The 23,214-nt window shown below is 42.1% G+C and overlaps 1 protein-coding gene and 2 long non-coding RNA genes across 4 annotated transcripts in view; 1 reads left to right on the top strand and 2 right to left on the bottom strand.

Moving 5' to 3' along the window:
• LOC307215208 overlaps window positions 1-23,214 on the top strand; it is a 446,900-nt gene that overhangs the window by 354,403 nt on the left and 69,283 nt on the right. The window lies entirely within an intron of this gene.
• Window positions 1-23,214, bottom strand: part of TMEM135 (transmembrane protein 135) — a 174,773-nt gene that overhangs the window by 140,209 nt on the left and 11,350 nt on the right. For both annotated transcript variants that reach the window (XR_013838253.1, XM_079973923.1), the window contains exon 4: window positions 2,045-2,078. Coding sequence is in view for 1 of the 2 variants with exons in the window: in XM_079973923.1 (XP_079830049.1) it covers window positions 2,045-2,078 (34 nt within the window). In the remaining variant the exon portion in view is untranslated. The remainder of the gene's footprint in view (window positions 1-2,044; window positions 2,079-23,214) is intronic.
• On the bottom strand, window positions 17,238-18,080 carry LOC307215128. Its single transcript, XR_013838295.1, has 2 exons — window positions 17,765-18,080; window positions 17,238-17,612 (listed from the first exon to the last, which is right to left on the bottom strand). It is a non-coding gene; the product is annotated as an uncharacterized lncRNA (long non-coding RNA).

Genomic DNA, 23,214 nt, shown 5'->3' with positions numbered 1-23,214 from the left:
CATTTTTCCTTCTATTTAAGTGTCTAGAATTTTACACAGCTTTATGCAATTTTTCTAGCTCAAAAGCAGTTTATTCAAATGGAGAACATTTTGCCAACTTGTCATCTACTGTGCCTTTTACTTTCAAGGAATCTAAGAAGGATCTTATTTACAGTCCTCTCCTACCTTATTATCCAGAAATAACTGTAGTGATCACATTTCAGTTTCACCCTCCAGCTGGAATCCTGGGGTTCGCTTTGATCCCAATATATCTTTAGAGGGATCGTCTTATATATACATATGTTACCAATACACCCCTTTTACCATCTTAGAAATGTCTTGCCTTCAACATGTGCAATCCAAAATAGATCTGGAAAGACTTGTGCATGTTTGTTGAGCCTCCAGGACCAGCTACTATCATTCTCGGTTCCTTGGTATTACAGAAATGTTGATTCATTGATTGCAACTGGTTCAGATTCTGTAGCCCACATTCTCAGCTACATAAGGTCTCATATTACTTTATGTGAATTCTTTTTTTTCTTTACACTAACTTCCAAAGAGATCAATTATTGTGTCACAAATAAAGCCTATGGTGCTGTACAACATCTGCATTCATCTGTCTGTGTTTGGGTACTGTAAAATTGAAATTTTCAGAACCACAATCTACCCAAGACTACAAGATCACCTATGTCAGTTTAGCGGTGACAACCTCAATTTTAGTTCAGTATCTGGAAACCTGGTGCCTATGTTCACTTGACAATACTAGGGTCAACAGGAAGTCCACATTAGCAATATAATTCCTTCGGACATATTTCTTCTTGTGACAATAGAGAGTAGTACTTAAAAATTAAGAATCAAAGTTCTGATATATATAAAAGCCAACCTTACATCACACTGTTTGTAATGCAGACATCAACCAAGTATATGGAACAATAACAGATGAAAAATAATGTATACTGCTTGTGAAATCCTAAGCAATCTTCCCAATTTAATCTGTCATAGTTAGAGATAGTTGGAGATCTATAAAAGTCCTTTTTGCTAATCTTTTACCTTAAGGCAGTTCACTGAAGACTCCCCCTTGTGATCTTAATTTGACCATGAATAGCCTACACACATCTAGAAGAATGTTAAATGACACAACCATGCAGAAGACAGCTAAATAAATTCTTTCCGATTCACAACTGCATTATTAAATTTGTATTCCCAGTGCTCTGATGCTAAAGGTGTTTTTATGTAAAATAATAGTCTACTTTGATAATTCTATTCTTGCTCTTGTATATATATTAATATATTTAGTACCTATCCTAATACGAGAATTAGTTATCCATACACCTCAAGGAAATCATTCTGTCTACTATCATAAATAATTTTAATTAAAATTAAAATTAAAAATATGGTGGCTATTGCCACCAAAGGTCCACAAACACAGGAAACACAGCTTACCAAGTTTGTATTTCTAAACTTCCCATCATTTGGTTTAGAAACAATCTGGAAATATGATCAAATTATTCCTCTCTATAGACCTTCACAGCACAAGTTTGCTTTGCTTTATTAATAGGCAACTGTGTTACTGTATTACTGGAACAAGCATGGTATAATTTCCTTGATGAATCTGAGGGACTCCAGAGAAGCGTATCAAGAAGGGAGCATCAAAAGAACACAGAAGAATGACACTCTTTGAATTGTGATTGTATTTATTTTCAGAGAAGTTCAATACAGAAAGCTGATGATGGAAAGTAAAAAGTCACATTAAACATATTGTTCAGAATAAGTACCCACTTGACATAAAATTTAGTATTTCAATATGCAAGTACAATATGCAAGAGAATTTATCTGGAAGAAAAATAGTTTATCCATTTGCCCACAATATTAGAGGTAAATATAACATATTTTCCACTTCACCATCTAGCTAAGAACCTTCAGGATCTCTGAATTAGTTGGTGAAATCTAGGTACTGACTGAGCCAGTAAATTACGTATCACATTTAAGGGAAACTCGACTTAATAACAGCTTCTAAAATGATTCCATTTTAATATGTAGATGAAGTTTTAAGAGTTTTACTTACCAAATTTGCCATGTAAATTGTAAGCAGCCCTCTCCTAGAGACAGAAACCAAAACATAGAATTATTAAGCCATACTGAGCTTAACTGCTGATTTATTGCACACACAAAAACCCAGAACTTCACTCTAAGTCTATGGTAAATTCTACCCCTGCCTGAAATCCCAGAGAGCCAGTCAGCATAGATAATGCTAAGAGTGATGAACCAATGGTCCAACTCATTGGCTTAGCACAAATGTGCTGGCTTCCAATGAGAAGACTGGTCCTCCTAAGGGACCTCATTCCATCCTTTTTAGCTCAGTGCAGCATGATCCTTAACCATGATCTGCGGCCAATGTTTCTCCTTTGGAACCTATGATCCCAGGTTCAGATGGCAGGCTAAGCCAAGCCAAGCCAAGCCTTGCTTTAGCTACCATCTTGCCCTGATTTAAAACCTGGGGAGGGAAAAGTGGGATGGCTTATAATGACTTGTGAACCAAGCCAGTATAGGGCAACTTCCTATGTTCCTACACACTCAACAGCCAGAGGGCTGAAAACACCAGCTCTGCTTTAGAACTCATTCACACTAGTGTTTTGCTTTGGTGTTATCCCACACTGGTTGTTAGTTTGAAAGAGGTGGTTTGTCATTACGTTTGCATTTCTAATGGCTCCTTGTTCACTACAGAGTTCAGAGGCTGGGTTTGAACTTTTAGGCCATCAATCTACTGCATTTGTATCTTTATCCTTCCTCTAAGGCAGGCATGGCCAAACTTGGCCCTCCAGCTCTTTTGGGACTCCAATTCCCATCTTCCCTGACCACTGGTCCTGTTAACTAGAGATGATGGAAATTGTAGTCCCAAAACAGCTTGAGGGCCAAGTTTGGCCATGCCTGCTCTAAGGCAACATGGTGCCATCAGGATGTTATGGACTAAAACCTACTGGTCATGCTAACTGAGGCTGACAGTAGCTGGAGTCCAACAATATTTTCCCCCTTATCAGTGAAGTAGTTTAAGCTGCAAGATAGTGATTGAAACTGTGCGAAGATTTGAACCCAGCTCTCCCCAGTCCAAACGGACTTGTCATAGGACTCTACATACAAAGATCCCTCAGATTACAACTCAAGCTTTGATCTTCAATAAACCAGATCTGATCTCTTGTTGATGCTATGAGAACTGCTGCTTCAGCTCTATCCAACTTTCCATGATCCAGTTCCAGATGTTGTAACTTTATTTCACAATAGCTCTATCTAATAATATTCTCAGCATATGTAAACATGCAGCATGCACGTGGATCGATACCAGGTATATGGTTTAATGCAGGCATAGGCAAACTTGGCCCTCCAGCTGTTTTTGGACTACAACTCCCATCATCCCTAGCTAACAGGACCAGCAGTCAGGGATGATGGGAATTGTAGTCCCAAAACATCTGGAGGGCCGAGTTTGCCTATGCCTGGTTTAATGTTCAGCTACTTGCCTGAAGCAAGTAGAAACTGCCCTCCCAATGAATCATCTGGAATTGCTCAAAAGGGCAAGTGAAAATGCTGCTGCTGCTGCTTCTCAGCCTGGAATAGTGAATGCCTGGGTGAGCCAGGAAGAGGACAGGATGCCATTGCAACCCTTCCCTTCCTTGATCTTGGGACCATCTGCTGCCATCAACAGAAGCAATGCCTACCTTCCCCTAGTGCTGCTTTGCCCAAATGTCATGCTGAGCCAAGCAACACCATACCGTACCTTAGTAGGTTTTGACCGTATCTTGTTTTAAGATCTTTCAGTTAAAATAAAATACCTTTGGCAATATTTCAATACATCATTTTGCATTCTACAGGGACAAATTCCTGTATTTATTTAGCTTAAACTGGAGACATGAGTTAATATCACCATTATTTTCTGACCATAAATGTGATAGCATAAAACTATTCCTAGCTGTTTTTCTTCAGAAGGTAGAATCTGATCCGCAAATACAGACCTTTTTATATAAAAAGGAAAACATTCCACTTAACCTGTACAACTAAATCCAATATACATAATCCAAACCCATAGTCAAATCAAGAAATCACCAATTTTCCTTCCAAACAGCTGCGTAACACCTATTACCAAACACTGAAAATCCTACAATTCCAGATCTAAAACTAAGATGGGGATGGAAGGGAAGTCTGAAATAACAAAGCATTACAGTTGATGTTTAGGTTATGCTTAATCACTCACACCCACCTATTTCCTACTTTCAGCAGAAGTCAGACAGTGAAATACCAGTGCAAAAGTTCACTTAAAACCAACAAGAACAGCTAAGCTTTCATAATAATACAGAGAATGCAAAACACAGACTTAAGCAGTGACTTTTCAATATAAAAAGAACCCAAACATAAGTTGTTATGAAAGCAAATACCTATCATGACACATGGTTTATAGTGTCCTGTACAGTCACCATTTCAGATATCCAAAATGCCTTTGAGTAAAGTAGACTTGAAAATAGAATACAGCAGGAGAGCTGTCTAACACCAATATTCACTTGAACACACACACACACACAGAAAGCCTAATCAAAATGGCCAATGATAAAGAGTAAGCAAAAGATCTATACTACAAAACATTCCAAATTGTTTTAAGTAATCTGGAGATGGGGGAGGGAGGCAGAAAAAAATCCTTGTGCTGTAGCTTAAGCATATTATCAGACAATTTTGCACTACTAGAAAAAAACATATTTATAAACCAAAATGTTGCATGCATGCAGAAACCATTTTGCACGGGGGTTCCAATCCAGGTCCCCAAATGCATAAGCCCACCCTGTTCTGCTCTCTTTTGGGTCCAAAAGGACCTGCGTGTTGGCAGTCACATGTCAATTGGACACACGCACTGCCTGTACTTAAATGTATCCATTAGTCCTATTAGCATTTTCTACTAATGTCTATTTGATGATCTGGATTCAGACACAATGATTTTACAGTGACCAAAACTTCATTTGGGGAATGTTTACCAAACTGTCAATCTTATTTTATAGATGGGTAATTTGTTTATTTTGTCTGCTTGCTGTTATGTGATTCTCTATTTAAATGTTAATTGGTTTGTTACCTAGCAGAAATGTGATTACTTAGTTCTGCTGCATGCTGTCATTCATGACTCTGCCAGCCCTAATAGGCCCGTGAAGCTAAAGAGTGGAGATATTACCGTATTTTTTGCACCATAACACTCACTTTTTTCCTACTAGAAAGTAAGGGGAAATGTCTGTGCGTGTTATGGAGCGAATGCCTGCGGATGGCGGGGGAGATCTGCTGCAGTCGTGAGCAGAGGATCCATGGTTCCCCTTCCTTCCCTCTTCCGTGGTTACAAAGCATGGATCCACATGGATCCTCAGGATTTTTGTATTGGGCTACTCCAAACTCACTGTCAGATCACATGTCTGTGGCCACAGCATGAACCACAAAAATCATATATCCACTATTTTGTTTAGAATATTTTTTTTCTTGTTTTCCTCCTCTAAAAACTACATGCGTGTTATGGTCTGGTGCGTGTTATAGAGCGAAAAATACGGTATATTCTTACCAAGGTGGCATGGGATTGGAACAGATGTACTTTGAAGCTACTTCCAACTCTAAGATTCTGTGAAAATGAAGAAGAAGAAGAAGAAGAAGAAGAAGAAGAAGAAGAAGAAGAAGAAGAGGAGGAGGAGGAGGAGGAGGAGGAGGAGGAGGAGGAGGAGTTCGGATTTGATATCCCGCCTTTCACTCCCCTTCTGGAGTCTCAAAGCGGCTAACATTCTCCTTTCCCTCCCTCCCCCACAACAAACACTCTGTGAGGTGAGTGGAGCTGAAAGACTTCAAAGAAGTGTGACTGCCCAAGGTCACCCAGCAGCTGCATGTGGAGGAGCGGAGACGCGAACCCAGTTCCCCAGATTACGAGACTACCGCTCTTAACCACTACACCACACTGGCTCCCAATGTATTATAAGTGCAGCATATAGCTACCTTAAAATTAAAGCAAGTGACCTGTAACATCAAAAGATCCACTACTAATTAAACTAACCATGACCACAATCTTCCAGGAACATCCTCTCTTCAAGCCCTAATGAAGAAAGATTGATCATTATATACTGCTATAACATTTGACTCCTACGCATTTCTCAAGGCGGCATTTCAAGCAGTGGCATGGACATCAATCCATCTTTCTTTGCTAATCTGAAAAGGGGCAAGGACATATACCACGAGATTAAAGGAACTATATATGGCACAAAATCCTAATGAATACACTGACTCACTTTTATTTTAAAAAGAAAATGCTAGTGAATAGTGGCATGTCTTAAGGATGCATGTAATTCATGAAAAAAGGAGGTCACAAAGCTCAATTTGAAATTTAAAGCACTTTATGAATGCAGATCTGGAACGGAGATGAACTCCAGCCAAAAACATTAATTGAAGTAATGTGTGAAATAACAATCTCTTACATTTTTCAAAAAAACAACGCAACTTGGATACTGTCTAACTGGAAAGTAGTTGATACTGTGCCTATGTTTATAAAAAAGGAAAAAACAGAAGAACTAAGCCCTCTGTTGATTTGACCTCAAGGAAAACTACAGAACAAATATTTATGGAGGCCAGAATTCAAAAATATGGAAGGAAATAACAAGTGGGTGGCTCGTGTTCACCAAAAGCTGATTGTGCCAAACTGATTTAAAAAGGTAACTAGTTTACTGGCCTAGAGCATGACAATTGACAAAGTTAGCTCACCTGCTTGAGAGTTTACTACCTATTTACCAGACTACGTAGCACCATTCATGGGGCACAATTCACTTGCTCCCACGAACACCTAAGGATATGTGACACGGGACAAACAACAGGAGACTTAATGTACAATGCAGCTTGCCATAGGGAAGACAACTCTTGACATGCCTCCCAATAGCTTGTACAAGTCTTTTCCACATAGACATGGGTTTCTTCTCCTCCAATATCTCTCAAATTAGACAGATGCCAAGAGAACCCATAGGATGGAAAGAAACCCATAGCAGCAATTAGAAAAGCCATGTAATTTTTTGAACTCTGGAAGTTTGGCACTTAAACGTTGGGTAGATGTATATCCAGGGGTTGGAAACATTCATGGAGAATAAGGCCATTAATGGCTACCAGCCATGATGGCTGGGTACTACTTCCACTTTGTTGTTGTTGTTTAGTCGTTTAGTCGTGTCCGACTCTTCGTGACCCCATGGAACAGAGGATGCCAGGCACTCCTGTCTTCCACTGCCTCCCACAGTTTGGTCAAACTCATGCTGGTAGCTTCGAGAACACTGTCCAACCATCTCGTCCTCTGTCGTCCCCTTCTCCTTGTGCCCTCTATCTTTCCCAACATCAGGGTCTTTTCCAGGGAGTCTTCTCTTCTCATGAGGCCAAAGTATTGGAGCCTCAGCTTCACAATCTGTCCTTCCAGTGAGCACTCAGGGCTGATTTCCTTCAGAATGGAGAGGTTTGATCTTTTTGCAGTCCATGGGACTCTCAAGAGTCTCCTCCAGCACCAGAATTCAAAAGCATCTATTCTTCGGCGATCAGCCTTCTTGATGGTCCAGCTCTCACTTCCATACATCACTACTGGGAAAACCATGGCTTTAACTATACGGACCTTTGTTGGCAAGGTGATGTCTCTGCTTTTTAAGATGCTGTCTAGGTTTGCCATCGCCTTTCTCCCAAGGAGTAGGTGTCTTTTAATTTCGTGGCTGCTGTCACCATCTGCAGTGATCATGGAGCCCAAGAAAGTAAAATCTCTCACTGCCTCCATTTCTTCCCCTTCTATTTGCCAAGAGGTGATGGGCCCAGTGGCCATGATCTTCAGACCTTATTTTGCACTCTCCTCTTTCACCCTCATTAAAAGGTTCTTTAATTCCTCCTCACTTTCTGCCATCAAGATTGTGTCATCTGCATATCCACTTTGTACTTGTTATCAAAACTGAGCAGAAAGAGAGTGATCTGAAAGTGTGGGATATTGACATCAGTCCCTTGTCATGGTCAGATCACTTTTTGTTCAGATTTAGTCTTTCGGCACCTTTCCCCCTCTGCAGAGGCGGGGGAACTATTATGGTCTGCCCTCAGAGGCTGATGGATCCAATGGGTTTTCCGACGGCTCTGGGATGTTTTCCCACTAATATGACTGGCACTCTTGTCAAAGCCCTGGCTGACCTCTGGAACATCCGAATGGCTTGGGTCGTTGGCATGATGGCCCCTGAGTGCACTCTCCTGCTTTGTGGAGCCTGTGTGGCTCCCTGCTATACTCTAGAGCAGAGCTTTTTAGACATACATCATTTCGCGACACAGTAATTCAGTTTTACTAGCAAACCAGAGGTTAAACTAACCCCTTTCCAGTCCCGGGAGGAGCACAGGGAGCATTTGCGCGACACACCTACACACTACAGCCAACACACTTGAGGATAACATTGCTTGCATCCACCAGGACATGGGTAGGCAAACTAAGGCCTGCGGGCCGGGTCAGGCTCAACTGCCTTCTGGGTCCGGCCCAGGAATCACCGTGTGGATCGCCAGCGTGTGCACGTTCTTTCCCTCTCCCTCACACGGCTGCGACAGCAGGGCCTCCTCCCTCCCTCCTCCTGGATTCTCACCGCCCTGCCTAGAGGAGGAAGGGGGCTGGGCTTTGTTGGTGCCAGCAGCAGCAGCGCTCGAGTGACCGCCATTTTAAGCAGCCCCTCTCCGGAGCCCTTTCGCACGCCGCTCATCGTCCCCCCGCCACCAGCCCCTGCCGCTCGCAAGACACAGGTAAGCAGCCACCGGGGCTCGTGATGCTCTTGCATCATTTTTTTCCTCCAAAATATAGTCTGGCCCCCCACAAGGTCTGAGGGACAGTGGACCGGCCCCCTGCTGAAAAGGTTTGCTGACCCTGCAGCAGGATCTTCACTGTGACAGCAGATGACTCTCAAGAGGTGTCCAGAGCACTAGTTCTGTTATGCTGGTTGAGTGTCAGTTAGTAAGGCTCAAAGATGTGGACAAGGTGCTTGCATCGGTCAGGGCAACCTGACCCTTGCCCCTCTTGGCTGATAAAAACTAGCAGGATTGGGAGAGGGAGTGTTCTCTGCCTGTTTGAAGGTGGCAGTGTTGAAACCACTCCTCAAAAACCTTTCCTGGGCTCTTCTTATGTTCTTACTTCATCAGTAACAAATATTTCCAGGGTAGCTGGAACAAAAAAATCAAAATTCTTGCTAATGCTGCACTCTGGTGATGTTCACAGTTCTCTATCAGTTTTTTTAAAGCAAGGGATTTAACTGGATATTAATTTGCTCATAAACTATGCAACACTGAAATATCATTCAAAACAAATTTAAAATTAACATGATTTTTACAGAGCACTCTGGACCTTGAGCAGAAAAGATCCCTTCCAACGGATGCATTTATATTTGAACAAATGAGTATAAGAATCCAACAAAGGAGATAAAAGGATATTTGAGGAAGGTTAGAAACCAAATAGGCATGAACCAACCTAATAAATATGAGGAAACAACTAATCTTCCCCCTCCACTTTTACAACAACACTGAAGAGTTCAAATACTTGGAAGATGAGACAATAAAACTCCTACATATCTAGTACAGGAGCATTCATCTAAAAATTCCCAGGACATTTATGGAAACTGCTTCGGTGGTCAAAGCCTTTCTGCACTCTTGTGCGCATTGAGTGGGAGAGTTTCAAAGGCAAGCAAAATTGATGGTAAGCTCCCAAAGCTTAATTTTCACTGAAGTGCAGGCATCCATCATTTTTGCCCCTAGAAAGAAAAGGGGGGGGGGAGCAAGCACAATTTCAAAGACTTAGCATTGACTCTGAAGTCCATTCAAAGGAAGAGCTTTTGACTCTACATTTCCAGGATCACAATGTCATTTTCTCACCTCCACAGCTATATGATTCCAGCATAACTTCAATGACAGCTACAATCCCCAAGAAACTGAAGACTAACTACTCAGGATATTCCCTAAGGCTAAGCCATTAAAAGCGTAGCTATCTTCCCCCTAAAATAAGCCTATAATTTTCCACTGCGAAATGAGTTGTGTATCTGAATAGCTCATACAGATTTACATATTACAGGACATTTCTTCTGCCGCTAGTATTTATGATGAAGGATAAATATCTGACACAAAATACCTATTCTGTGACCATGCTTTCTTCATGCTTCTGAAATTTCCCACATCGGCCAAGACTTCTGTTTTATTATTAAAGATTATATTCTTAGAGATTTCTCCAATTTTAATCTGTTTTGATAATACTGTTTCACTAATTTTAATGATTTATTTTTTTACACCATTAAAGATTTTAAATATTACATGATTCAGACATGTTTTACAATAAATACTTTGCAAAAAATTCTATACAACCAACATTAAGGGAAAAAACATGGCAATGATTGGCATAAAATAAATTATATTAGCAAAATAAAATAAAATACATCACTAATCATCAGATCAAATTTTATTTTTATTGTTTTATTGCTGCAAAACAAATGAAAAGTTATTTGATCGTACAAAATATAATGGGAAACTGAGGAATATTTGCGTAACACATGATGTAATTTGTTGTATTTCTCCAGTGTTCAGGGTTCGAAATTAGCTGAGTGCCAGGCACATTTTGCAGGTAAAGATTCTCCATTTGTGAACACCTCAAAAAGTCTGGGTGCCATTTTTTGCACCTACCTGACACTCAGTGATTACTGAAATGTATGTGCTTTGAAGCCTCGAAGTATATGTTAAGGATAGACAATATGTTAAGGAGTTTAACAATAAAGAGTAGAGTTTCGAAAACTGAAGTACAGTACAATATTTTTATTGTAAACACCAAATTAAACATGTATTAACAATTTTGGCTAAAAATGTGATATTAACTATGTGTCACTTATGTGAATTGTGTATTAGTTCATGCTTATCAAAATAACAGGGGGAAAAGTGTTGCCAACCGCCGCAGTGGCAACTAGACAGTCAGAACTGGATTTCCTTGTATTCCCCCATACACACATACACAAACTTATTTTGAGTCCTACCTCTGTCTTCAAAACCCCTGCCCTTCTATTAATTTTTTTTTCAGTTTTACTTTATTTTATAAGCAGACAAACAAACAAATGATCATTCACAAAGACAGAAATACAAATAATATCCCAGAAGAGAAAAGAAAAAGAAAAAAGAATACAGTCATACCTCTTGTTATGTTTGCTTCATGAAACGTTTTTTCAGGTTGCGTCCTGCGGTGACCCGGAAGTACCGGAAAGGGTTACTTCCGGGTTTCGCCACTTGTGCATGCGCAGACGCACAAAATGACGTCACGCACATGCGCAAAAGCGGCAAATCATGACCTACACGTGCACAGACGCACAGACACGGGCTGCGTTCCTTTCAGGTTGCCAACGGGGCTCCGGAACGGATACCGTTCACAACCAGAGGTACCACTGTAGTAAAATTAATACACCCATGTGACTTCCCTCCTCCAATACTCATCATCCCTTAAACTTTTAAGTTCTTATTTACATTGCATCTTATACATCTCATCTTTAATGTTCTAAATATATTAATTTCACCTGTCTACTTTACAAACTTAATCTATATACAGTGGTGCCCCGCAAGACGAACGCCTCGCAAGATGGAAAACCCGCTAGACGAAAGGGTTTTCCGTTTTGGAGGCGCTTCGCAAAACGAATTTCCCTATGGGCTTGCTTCGCAAGACAAAATGTCTTGCGAGTTCCTGCGGGTTTTTCCCCCCTTTTTCCCCCTTTTCCTAAGCCGCTAAGCCGCTTATCAGCTGATCCGCTAAAAGCCACTAAACCGCTAATAGCGCTAATCCGCTAAGCTGTCAATGGGCTTGCTTCGCAAGACGAAAAAACCGCTATACGAAGAGCCTCACGGAACGGATTAATTTCGTCTTGTGAGGCACCACTGTATACCAACATGTTCTCCTTAGAACAGTGTTTACTCATGTACTCTTCAAAACATTGCCATTCTAGCCTTAGTTTCTGATTTGTCTGGTATCTTATTGCTGCTGTTAATTTTGCCATTTTGAGTCCTACCTCTGTCTTCAAAACCCCTGCCCTTCTATTAAATTTATGTTTGGCGGAGATGGCAACACACACACACACACACACACACACACACGGGATATTATGCTTCAGTCAGAGAAAGGAGGGGAAATAACCTGTCTTCTGTCGAAGCAAGACAGGAGGACATTTTGGCCTTTCAGAAATCATATTCTCGAGTGCCCTGGTGCTTTATTGGTTTCAGACTTACATTTCTATTAAAATGAAAGAGGTATGACTGATTTGTACACCATGCTTAATGCCAACCACAGTCGCTGCTTGCCAAAGAATTACAAGACTGATTGCAAAACTCCTTTCGTACACAAAAAAAAGTTCATATCAAGCAGGCAGAAAGCTTGAAAGGCTGATCTTGCATCTTTTTAGGAAAGTATAAGTCACAATACACAACAGAGAGTTAACTTATTTTATGCAAAGCCATATTTCTGGGGCTGGGAGCAGATGCAGACTCCACTGCCTTCCATTAGCCAGGTTTTTTCCTTCCCAACTCCTTGCTTTGTTTACAGTCAGATGAAGAGTTCCAATAATCTCAAAAACCTTGCACACTATTTTGTGAGCTTTTTTTCCAGGGCAATACTTTTATTAGGCCAAATATGGATTTCAGAATGTATTTTAACCAGACTACTGCCTTGTGAACTTAAAATAAGTCCATTCTGAAGCAGGAAAAAGCTCCAGGGAACAGAAAGTATTTTATGGAATTAGCTGGTAAAGTTTAACCATTCCAAGCTGCCACAAACATTAAATTGCAATAACATTCAGCCCATGTACAATTTGTGTTGTAAGTTGTCAAATCCACAAAAGCCACAGCAATTTTCTCATGTTTAGCTTATGGCACATATACTGTGGCATATTTAATAGGCAACATACTACAATCAGTAATAACAGTATGCCATACAATCAATCTCTGTTAAGAAAGTGTTTATTCACACACCTGGAGAGCCAACTTTAAAATGAAATTAAAAGGTACAAAAAGATCCATACATATGCCTGCCAATTTTGCACAGGCAATTAGTAACATTCCAGGGTAACCGTGCTTAATATATTTATGTTTGTGATCAATACAGACTTAACCAGAACTCTGCACAGTTAAGATTCTAAACACAAAAAGCCAAAATCATTATAAGCATACTTCAGACCTTCAAAATGCCAGTCTAGTATTAAAATGAACACATTTAAATTTCTCAACTGCGAGGGTCCCACCTCAAACTCTGGAATGACCTTTGTAAATATCCAGCAAATGTTAAGGACATTATCCTCTCTTCCCACCCATCCCCCAATCCCAAAAGGAAGTTAAAAGGTGTTAGAAGTAGCCTATGGTACATTTTTATTGCCAAATTACAGAACTTCAACTTAGGGCTTTATAATGGCACCAATGACAGAGCCTGCTCTACAGCAAGGAGACAGGCGCCACTATAATGTTAACAGCAACTAAGTAAACACTAATTCTGCCTAGAGGACAGGGCACTTGAAGAAGGGAAAAGGAAAACACACACAGAGGTCCCTTCAAAACCACTCTAGATCTTTATTTTGTTTAGCTATAATTAGGTTTCTTTTCTCCAGTTCATAGTGGTGTAATTAACCAAGGAAAAGCGTAAAGGGCTAGGCTCATTAGGCAAAAGAATACACAATTAACTTCTGGAGAGATCTAATTGCCTTTCCTCAAACTGTGTTAAAATTAGCACTTTGCTCTTATACAACATGCAACTCCATTTGCATTGCTAGGCTAAAAATGACATGGTCTCGGACTAGGTAGCAGATTTAAAATGAACGCTTACATTTAGCACCCCTATCTTGGATCTAGGTGCTGCCTGACTTGTTAGTATGATTCATTTGCAGGGGGAAAGAGGGACACAGAGAGATGCACCAAATATTTTACAAACCTTTAATTGCGCTAGAACGTAACGCTAGAATACCAAAACAGAGAGAAGATGTGCCTTTACCCTTCTTCTCCAATAGAAAAAGGAGGAGAAAAGCACTCCCTCCTTTGTGGCCCAACTCAGTCATCTCCAAAGCAGGCTCTCTGGGAAATGGAGAGGTGAAACTGACAAACAGGAATTTCACCACTTCCTCTTAATTTACAAGTGGAAAACCTGGGTCCCAAACGTCTTTCAAACTCTAGCATCATCAAGAAACCCAACTGAAGCAGCAGCTGTGCAGATAGGTGCAAGGATGGCTCTCAACAGCTGAGATCACAAGGTACACCTATCACCCCAAGCATCTCCCTGTTGAAGTGGATGGAAAATAGGTTCTGCAAGATTGACATCAAGTAGACTGGGCTAGTCCTCACTGATGCAGATTCCACCATGTATGTGTTGCCTTGGATCTGTGCATGGATGCACTCCAGGGGTTGGTTTATTATTGAAAGGTTTCTAAAGTGCTTCCCAACCTGTTTCCATGCTGCAACACATATATCAAAAGAACAAAATATATAGTAAAACAAAAAGGAAAAAAACAACATATATAGAACAAATACATATGGAGAGAAAATTAAGTACAGTGGTACCTCAGTTCTCGAATGTAATCCATTCTAGAAGACCATTTGGCTTCCAAAACATTCAAAAACCGAGGCATGGCTTCCCATTGGTTGCAAGAGCTTCTTGCACTCAGCAAAAGCTGTGTCGCATGTTCAGATTCCGAAAAACAGTCAAAAACAAAAGCATTTACTTCCGGGTTTACGGCATTTGAGAACTGAAATGTACGACAACGGAGGTGTTCAGGAACTGAGGTACCACTATACAAGACCTTAATAGCATTAAATTACAAGCTTCCAATAGAAAATGGGTGAATCAGTCTTAAAGGAAAGCCCTCTTTCAAAGATACACTTTCAATAGCAACCTAAAAGCAAAAAAATGCTAGTTCTTGCAATGTACAAGTCTTTCCTCCAAAAATAACCTACCCAGCATAGTAACAGAAAATTTGCTAATATACAATGATGTAAATGATATAAACGTAAGTTTGAGTAAGCGCAAAGGGCCATGGCTCAGAGAATGAGTGCGATTTGTACACAGATCCCAGGCTCAATCCCAGGTAGGGCTGGAAGGGATGCCCAGCCTGAAACCCTGGAGAGCCACTGCCAGTCCATGTAGACAACATTGAGATAGATGCGGTGAGTGGTCTGACCCAGCAGAAGGGTCCTATTACAGTCTTATTGAACAGCATGAAACCATGAAACTTGCATCTGAGCAAACATGCTTAGGATTACACTGCAGGTTGCATATGAAGAGACAGGCAACAGCTTTTTCTTTCTTAACAGAAAAGAGAATAAAACATTTTGGCTGATTTCAAGGTAATCAATTTGAAAGCACAAACCCACTGCCAGATTACTGTGGTTTATGAACAGCTTTGATTATGTTGACAATCATGGCAATTTCAGTGTCAACTAACTGAAGGAAAAACAGAAGGCTTTTAGCCATTCGCTAGCTTGCCTTCAATGTTCCCTACATTTTTCTAAAGATACAATTTGTATACAGTACTCTGGCCCAGAACCTAAACACATCAACACTTACAATGGAGGTCTAATTTACAAGCATTTCATTCCTGAACTCAGTCTGATATGGATGCTCTGTAAGCAAATGCCTACAGGGAACTTAAAATAGAGTGCCCACTGGGAAGAGATTAAGTGATTATTTGTTACCAGCTGCTAGATACGTTTAAAAGGCCAGAAACATATTTAAGAATTTTAAAGTAAAACAATTACTGTTTGTTTATTTTCCCCTCTTTTGACCTATTTGGCATGATGAGAGAGAAAGAGCCATTTTAAAAAATATGAAGATGTTTGGTGATTTCACGTAGGACTGGATCCAATTCAGTCCTGCACAAATTAGACCCACTGAAATGGGTTACAGTACTAACATAAATCCATCCATTCCAGTGAATCTGATTTAATTTAGCTGGATACAACCTTCTGGAAAGCCACCATTTCTCAAAAGTACAGAAATTGCACCAAATTTGAAATGAGCAGAGAATTCCCGCTCCTAACAAAATTGGGGGGGGGTTGAGGTTGTTTGTTTTATTAAGCCCTTTTAAAAGTAGGCTTGCAAGCATCTGGCCAACGCTGGCAATAATCTCACTAGCCAGAAGGGTGTTTGTATAAAATGAACAGTGGGTGGGGAGCAGCAAAAATCTTCAGTGCTCTGCATAATTCCTTGCTCCTCCCATAATTTGAATAGCCATTTATCTGTCAAATAAATCTGTGTAATTTATACCGGCCTCTAAACACACTGGAGGAAAAGTATTGTGCAATTAGAAAGCAACTATCCCACAGTCATGGAGATATATGATAGGGGTATTCCAAAGTTTGCTTCTGGGTTCAAGGACATATACATTCCAGTTCTTTTTTCAACATTTCAAATTTCAGCAAATAACTAACTGGGAACTAGCAATCAACTTCAGCATCACCTTGCCTTCCCCTCCTCTATCCACCCTCACTTCTTCACTCATTCTGATCAGTTTTTTTCCAATAGCAGCCCCTACTCTGACCAGTTGAGAGGTGTAAAGGTCTGTGCTATTAATGAATAACAACAAGTTAGCTCACCCAAGTATAAGCCTGAATGTTTCCCTGCTAGACAACCAGACTTCCGCGCCTGAGCAGAAGAGATAAGAACTTGCACTGCACAAGAGCTCAAAACTCCATACTGAAAAGCTGTAATGATGGGAGCTTTATTGAGCATTTTTTAGAAAAGAAAAGAAAACCCACAAACTTGGATAAAGAGGACCAAAAGTGAGGGGATTCTATGAAATTACAAGCTTAGCTAACCACCTTGAACCTAATCTGCTTCTGAACCAGGTGTCTGGAAATGGACTTCAACACAATTCTGGATTCATTAATAAACACCTTATTTCCTTTGCAAGCAAATCTTGTTTCAGTGCCCCAAAATCATGGTTAAACCGAGACCAGTGCCCTGGAGTTAAGATATTTTTCAGGGTTTAATATTACTATTACTCAACACCACACAAAAGGAGCAGTAAAGTGAACATTTGCATCAAAATCCACAAGTTGCTTGCCCAGAAATTATCCACTATTTCCATATTACCCTGACCACAGTTTGCAGTGGGGGAAATACTCCATTTCTTCGCAAGTAACAAACACTTGACCCAAACACAAGAAGGGTGCCAGGGCAAACCAAGCAGGGGGGTTACCCCATAAGAGCTAATAAGAGACAAAATGGGTTACGGAGTTGCCACCCTGGAAAAAAATTCTTGTAGTCTCCCAAGTGGTTATCATGTTACATTAAGCCACCTTAAGGAGGGATAATTTGGAGGGGTGGGGAAAGGGTGTTAACGGGAGCAGTTCTTTTAATGCTTCTTGGGGGGCGGTGTGAAAATCTACTGCCAAGCTCTGGCTTATTCTTAACAATGTGTGTATTTTTCCAAGCAACATTTCTTTTTCCTTAGTTTTAGACGTGCAATAAAAAGAAGTTCAAATTGTCCTTGGCAGAGATGCCGAAAGCTGTCCTGATTTTCCTTGAGGAATGAAACAGTAAAGCCAATTGGAGTGATAGCGTCAAAGAAGCTAACTTTCAGGAACCCTATCAAGCCCACCATCTGAAAAGCGGTTAATGAAAAAAGGAAAGTTTAATTGGTTTCAACCATTAGAAACAGGAGCAAGCAGGAGCAGTACTCTCTTCAAAAATTGGCCTTAGCCGTCTGTGTCATTTTCCCTTCAGGAACATTGAACAGTAGGAATGGGTAGTCACCTTCCGAAGATTTTTAGATTCTAGGAGGAGGAGTTTGGAGAAATACATCCATGAATCCAGCTGCAGGCGGAACAGCAGGTGCCTCTGAGTTCTGATAGAGGAGCATCACCTCTCAGGAGGAGCCAGGCTGGGCCCAGGTCCAGGTGGGGGGGGGGTTGCCACGGTGACAAGGACCCACCCTCCTTTGTGACATCTCTTGCTTCTCCTTTAAAAGCCACAGACTTGGAGGAGGCTATTAGTAGTGAGGGAGCGGAGGAGAGAGGAGTTAGTGGCCGTTAGTGGAAATTAGGTGGAAGATTAGTGAATTGTTATTTTTTCATTTTCTTATTTTCATTTTTATTTCATTTATTACTTTTATTTGATTTATTTTGATTTTCCTTTATTCTTTTAATTTTATATTTTAACACTTTTATTTTATTTTATTGTTCTTTATTTTAATATTTTTATTTTGTTTTTCATTTTATATTTTTTGTGCACATCTGTGCATATTTTGTATTTATTTTGTATATTTTTATTTTGAACATAAAGTAGTAGGGTTAAGTGTAGACTTAGGGTGGGGGTTAGGTGTATGCTTAGGGCAGGGGTCGGGGTGGGGTCAGAGTTAGGCTTGGGTGGGCATGCTAGATAGCTAGCTAGAGAGGAGGATGGGATCTTTTCCTCGACAAAATGGGCAAACTGTAAGTAGCATTCCTTCCCTTTCTCTTCGTCTGGCGGGGGGGGGGGAATGTGAGTCCTGGGGTCTCCTGTACAGCCTTGGCTCTCTGGAGAGGCCTGGTCTTTGTTCAATGAACTGTTGCAACAGGACTTCCAAATACCACATGGAAGAAGCAGAAAGAAGCCAATTGTACCCACACCACCTTTTAATAAAATGTCATACATACATCACATCTGTGTCACAAACTGGGAGTGTTTTTCTGGCAGAAACCTGAGTAACAGGTTTGCCCCTGTCCCTCCCTTGACCTCCACCTTACACCCATTAAGTAAAACAAAGGAAAATATATACCGTATTTTTCGCTCTATAACACGCACCTGACCATAACACGCACATCGTTTTTAGAGGAGGAAAACAAGGGAAAAAACAATCTGAATGAAACAGTGGATGTATCATTTTTGTGCTTCATGCTGTGGCCACAGACATGTGATCTGATGGTGAATTTGTGGTGACCCAATGCAAAAATCCTGAGAATCCCTGTGGATCCATGCTTTGTAACCACGTTTTTACACCATTGCAGCCCCAGGCAACAGTGGGTGCGTGATTTTTGGGGGGCAGGCTGTAGCCATGGACATGCTATGTGCTCTGATGGTGAATTTGGGCTGACCCAATGCAAAGATCCTGAGGATCCATGTGGATCCATGTTTTGTAACCACGTTTTTGCACCATTGCAGCCCCAGGCAACAGTGGGTGCGGGATTTTTGGGGGGCAGGCTGTAACCATGGACATGCTATGTGATCTGATGGTGAATTTGGGGTGACTGAATGCAAAGATCCTGAGGATCCATGTAGATCCATGCTTTTTAACCACGTTTTTGCACCATTGCAGCCCCAGGCAACAGTGGGTGTGTGGTTTTTGGGGGGCAGGCTGTAGCCATGGACATGTTATGTGATCTGATGGTGAATTTGGGCTGACCCAATGCAAAGATCCTGAGGATCCATGTAGATCCATGCTTTTTAACCATGTTTTTGCACCATTGCAGCCCCAGGCAACAGTGGGTGCGTGATTTTTGGGGGGCAGGCTGTAGCCATGGACATGCTATGTGATCTGATGGTGAATTTGGGCTGACCCAATGCAAAGATCCTGAGGATCCATGCTTTTTAACCACATTTTAAGTGGGGAGGGAAGGAAAAACACAGAAGGGACAAGGAGCAGGAGAGGGGTGTGCAGAGAAGCAGCTGGCTAAGAATGCAGGAGAGGGGTAGGGAGGAAAGGAAGGCAAAAGTTTTCCCTCACCTACCCACCCAAGCCAGCCAGCTCTCTCTCTCTCTCTCTCCCTCCTGCATGTTTTCAGCTTTCCCCTCTGCTTGCCTGGAGGGGAGGGGCTTTCCCTGCTCTTTGTTCCGTTTGAGCAAACACAGCAAGGAAACAGAGACGGGTGGGCAGTAAGACCCTGAGGCAGAATGCAGGAAAGCAGCTGCTTCCTCTTTTCAAGTTTCCCTTCTAGGAGACGCGCGCGTGGTTTGATTTTTGCCTGCTTTTTTTTGCCTCCCCTTGCACCAATTGGCTCCAGGGACCACACATTCGCTCAATAACACGCACAGACATTTCCCCTTCCTTTTTAGGAGAAAAAATCTGCGTGTTATAGAAGGAAAAATACGGTACATGTTCCTGTTTCTCAACCAAGTTGAGTACCCCCTATTGTCCTGGCCAAGTCCCCAAACCATGTAGGTTGGATCCACTCTTGTCCTTGAGATGGCAACCTGTCTAGCACTCAGAGACCAGGAGGGCAGTGATTACCACCCAGGCAGAAGGGTTGCTGTGCATGGGGTCTCATGCTTCAGGGATGATGGCTGCCCCATGCCATATCCCAAGTGCCTCCTCTGGTAGCCATCTTCCTTCTGAGCAAAACAGCATTGGAATGGTGTCAATCTGATGTTATATTGCTTTTATATGAATATTTGAAGGTTTTCCGGCTGCAAGAGTAGGCAAGTGCTACGACTAGATACTAGGTAACCTTGAACAAGATACACATAGCAAAGAATAGTTCTTCTTCTTCTTTTGTGATCACTTGTAGCCGAGTAAGATTGACTTCCATGAACAGTGAGTTTTAACCATGAGTCCATAAGTGACTGTGGAGGCCAATTCTGGATCCACACATCCTTCCACATTGGGACATTGGTTTCCGGGCAGGAGTTGATCACAGTGAGGGTTTGCCAAGTGTGCCTTCCTCTTAGCTCGTTTCCCCCTTGCGTCCTGAGTTTGAGCATCTTCAAAGCCCATGACACCTTTGGTAACGGCTGTTCTCCAATCGGAGCGCTCACAGGCAAGTGTTTCCCAGCCATTGGTGTTTATACAACATGTTTTTAGATTAGCCTTGAGAGAGTCTTTAAACCTCTTTTGTTGACCACCAGCATTACGCTTTCCATTCTTAAGTTTGGAATAGAGTAGCTGCTTTGGAAGACAATAATCAGGCATCCGAACCACATGACCAGTCCAACGAAGTTGGTGTTGAAGAATCATTGCTTTGACACTGGTGATCTTTGCTTCTTCCAGGACACTGGTATTCGTTTGCCTGTCTTCCCAAGTGATGTGTCACATTTTTGGGAGACACCGTTGATGGAATCGTTCAAGGAGTTGGAGATGGCTTTTATAAGTGGTCCATGTTTCACAAGCGTACAGTTGGGTTAGTAGTACAAGAGCCTAGACTGAAACTCCAAAGACTAGTTTCAATGGACCAAGAACGGTTTCCATGGCTGGAAACCAAGACCCACCTCCCAGGCGTTCTTGCTGGGAGTCCTGTATGACCTGCTCCCTGTCTGACAGGCCTTTCCCACCTGGCCTGGGAGGGCAGCACTCAGACTGACTCCAGCTACATTTCCAACCTGGGACGTTTGGCTGAAGGATGGGTATAAATGTGGTGAATAAAGGCCTGTGGAAAAATTCTGCCTCTCATTTTCCTTCTCTTCCATCCAAATGACATCATCATAGAAGATTTATAGGAAGTAAGGACCTCAGGCTCCGCTGGACACCAATGAGGCCACTGAGTAAGGAGGACGGTGGTTTTTCTCTCTCCTTTTGTTCTCATTCTGTTGGTTTTCCAACTAATCTGTGGGTTCTATTCATCTTTTTGAGGGGGGGGACTGTTGGGGCCAAGGGTCCAAAGGAGCGGAGGTGTATTTCTGCACAACTAACATATGAAATGGGCACCAACCTCCAAATGCACTCAGCAGGTAAGGCTTTCTCAAAGGCCCATCTGTGGTTAGAGATGCCCTGTTTCACCTGTGAGAGAAGGTGGCACTCCTGGCATCCTGCTTACCTTTTTTCTCTTGCAGGTGACAGAATGATGCCGGCAAGACTTCCTGATCCACCTTTTCATGGGGGCAGAAGGGAAGCAGCAGCTGTGGAACCAGATCAGGTAGGAGGAAGGGGCTTGTGGGGACAGAGGCTGAGGGGTGGAGCAATGTCATGGACTGGTTGAGTGAGGAACTTTCCCCTGTGTCAGAAGACAGGCTCCGGCAGATGAAGCGGATGAGATCCAGAGAAGGCCGTTCCTGCACGTGCTGTAGAGGAAAGTGAGGGGCCGGTGGACTCCCGGGGCTATTTATTTCGCTGACCATTTTTCTTCCTTGGAACTCAAGATAGCATATTCCAAAATAACAACAAACTGGGAGTTCTAATGCAGAGGTCAGGGCAAAGAAGGAGACCAAACACACCCCTACCCTTGCAGAAATGTTATCAGCAAAAGAGGGCAGTAAGCAGGCACTAGGTCTGAGAAGGGACAAGAGCTTAACCATGCTGGATGAAGAAGAAGAAGAAGAAGAAGAGTTTGGATTTGATATCCCGCCTTTCACTCCCTTTAAGTAGTCTCAAAGCGGCTAACATTCTCCTTTCCCTTCCTCCCCCACAACAAACACTCTGTGAGGTAAGTGGGGCTGAGAGACTTCAAAGAAGTGTGACTGGCCCAAGGTCACCCAGCAGCTGCATGTGGAGGAGCGGAGACGCGAACCCGGTTCCCCAGATTACGAGACTACCACTCTTAACCACTACACCACACTGGAAGAAAGCACAGCTCATTTCCCCAAGCCAACACAAGGAGCTGCAAGAGTCATCTCCCCGCCCCCTGCAACGGTCACTTCAGGGCAGAATCTGACCTTGTTTTCTCCTCCAAAATGGTCTGGGTAAAGAGAGAGGGGAAACTGGACACAGACGTTGCTCTCTGCAGTTGCTTTGGAGAAGGGAGGACTCTGATTCCCTTTGCACAGAGAGGACCATATGGGGAGAGAGACGGCTGGTTTCCCGCAATGAACTCTCCCTGCAAATTTTGCAGGGTTCCCATACTTGCATGCTCATATTTTAAGAGATAAATGGTACAGACCAACAGAGCGAAAACAAACTGTGTGGGGAGGGGGAGAATGGACAGTCTGCCCATTTTCCTTCTCCAGTTCTTGGCAATCTCTTTATACCAGCTTCTTGCCAGGCCTATTTCCTTTCAAGGACCTTAGCGGCAGTTCATGAATACTGCACCTGTTCCCACTAATCCCTTTCGCCCTATCTAGTGACTCCTTCAGTTGTAAAGAGCAGCTATGGATGAGAACAACATGAGCACAGCAGGAGGGGAAAAGGAGGACTTCATTCCTAAGGACATCTTTAGGAGTCGTGGGAGAAGCAGGAGACTGGAGAAGGGCAGGCGGGCGTCTCAGATATGTGTAGAGGTCAAATGGAGTAATATGAAGAGTACTTTCATGATATCTGGACCAGGGAAATGTATGGGAAAGCTGCAGGGTGTGTCAAATCA

The sequence above is a fragment of the Podarcis cretensis genome (assembly GCF_951804945.1).
Source record: "Podarcis cretensis genome assembly, chromosome: 4".
Taxonomy (NCBI): Eukaryota; Metazoa; Chordata; class Lepidosauria; order Squamata; family Lacertidae; genus Podarcis; species Podarcis cretensis.
This window is presented reverse-complemented; position numbering and strand designations above follow the sequence as displayed.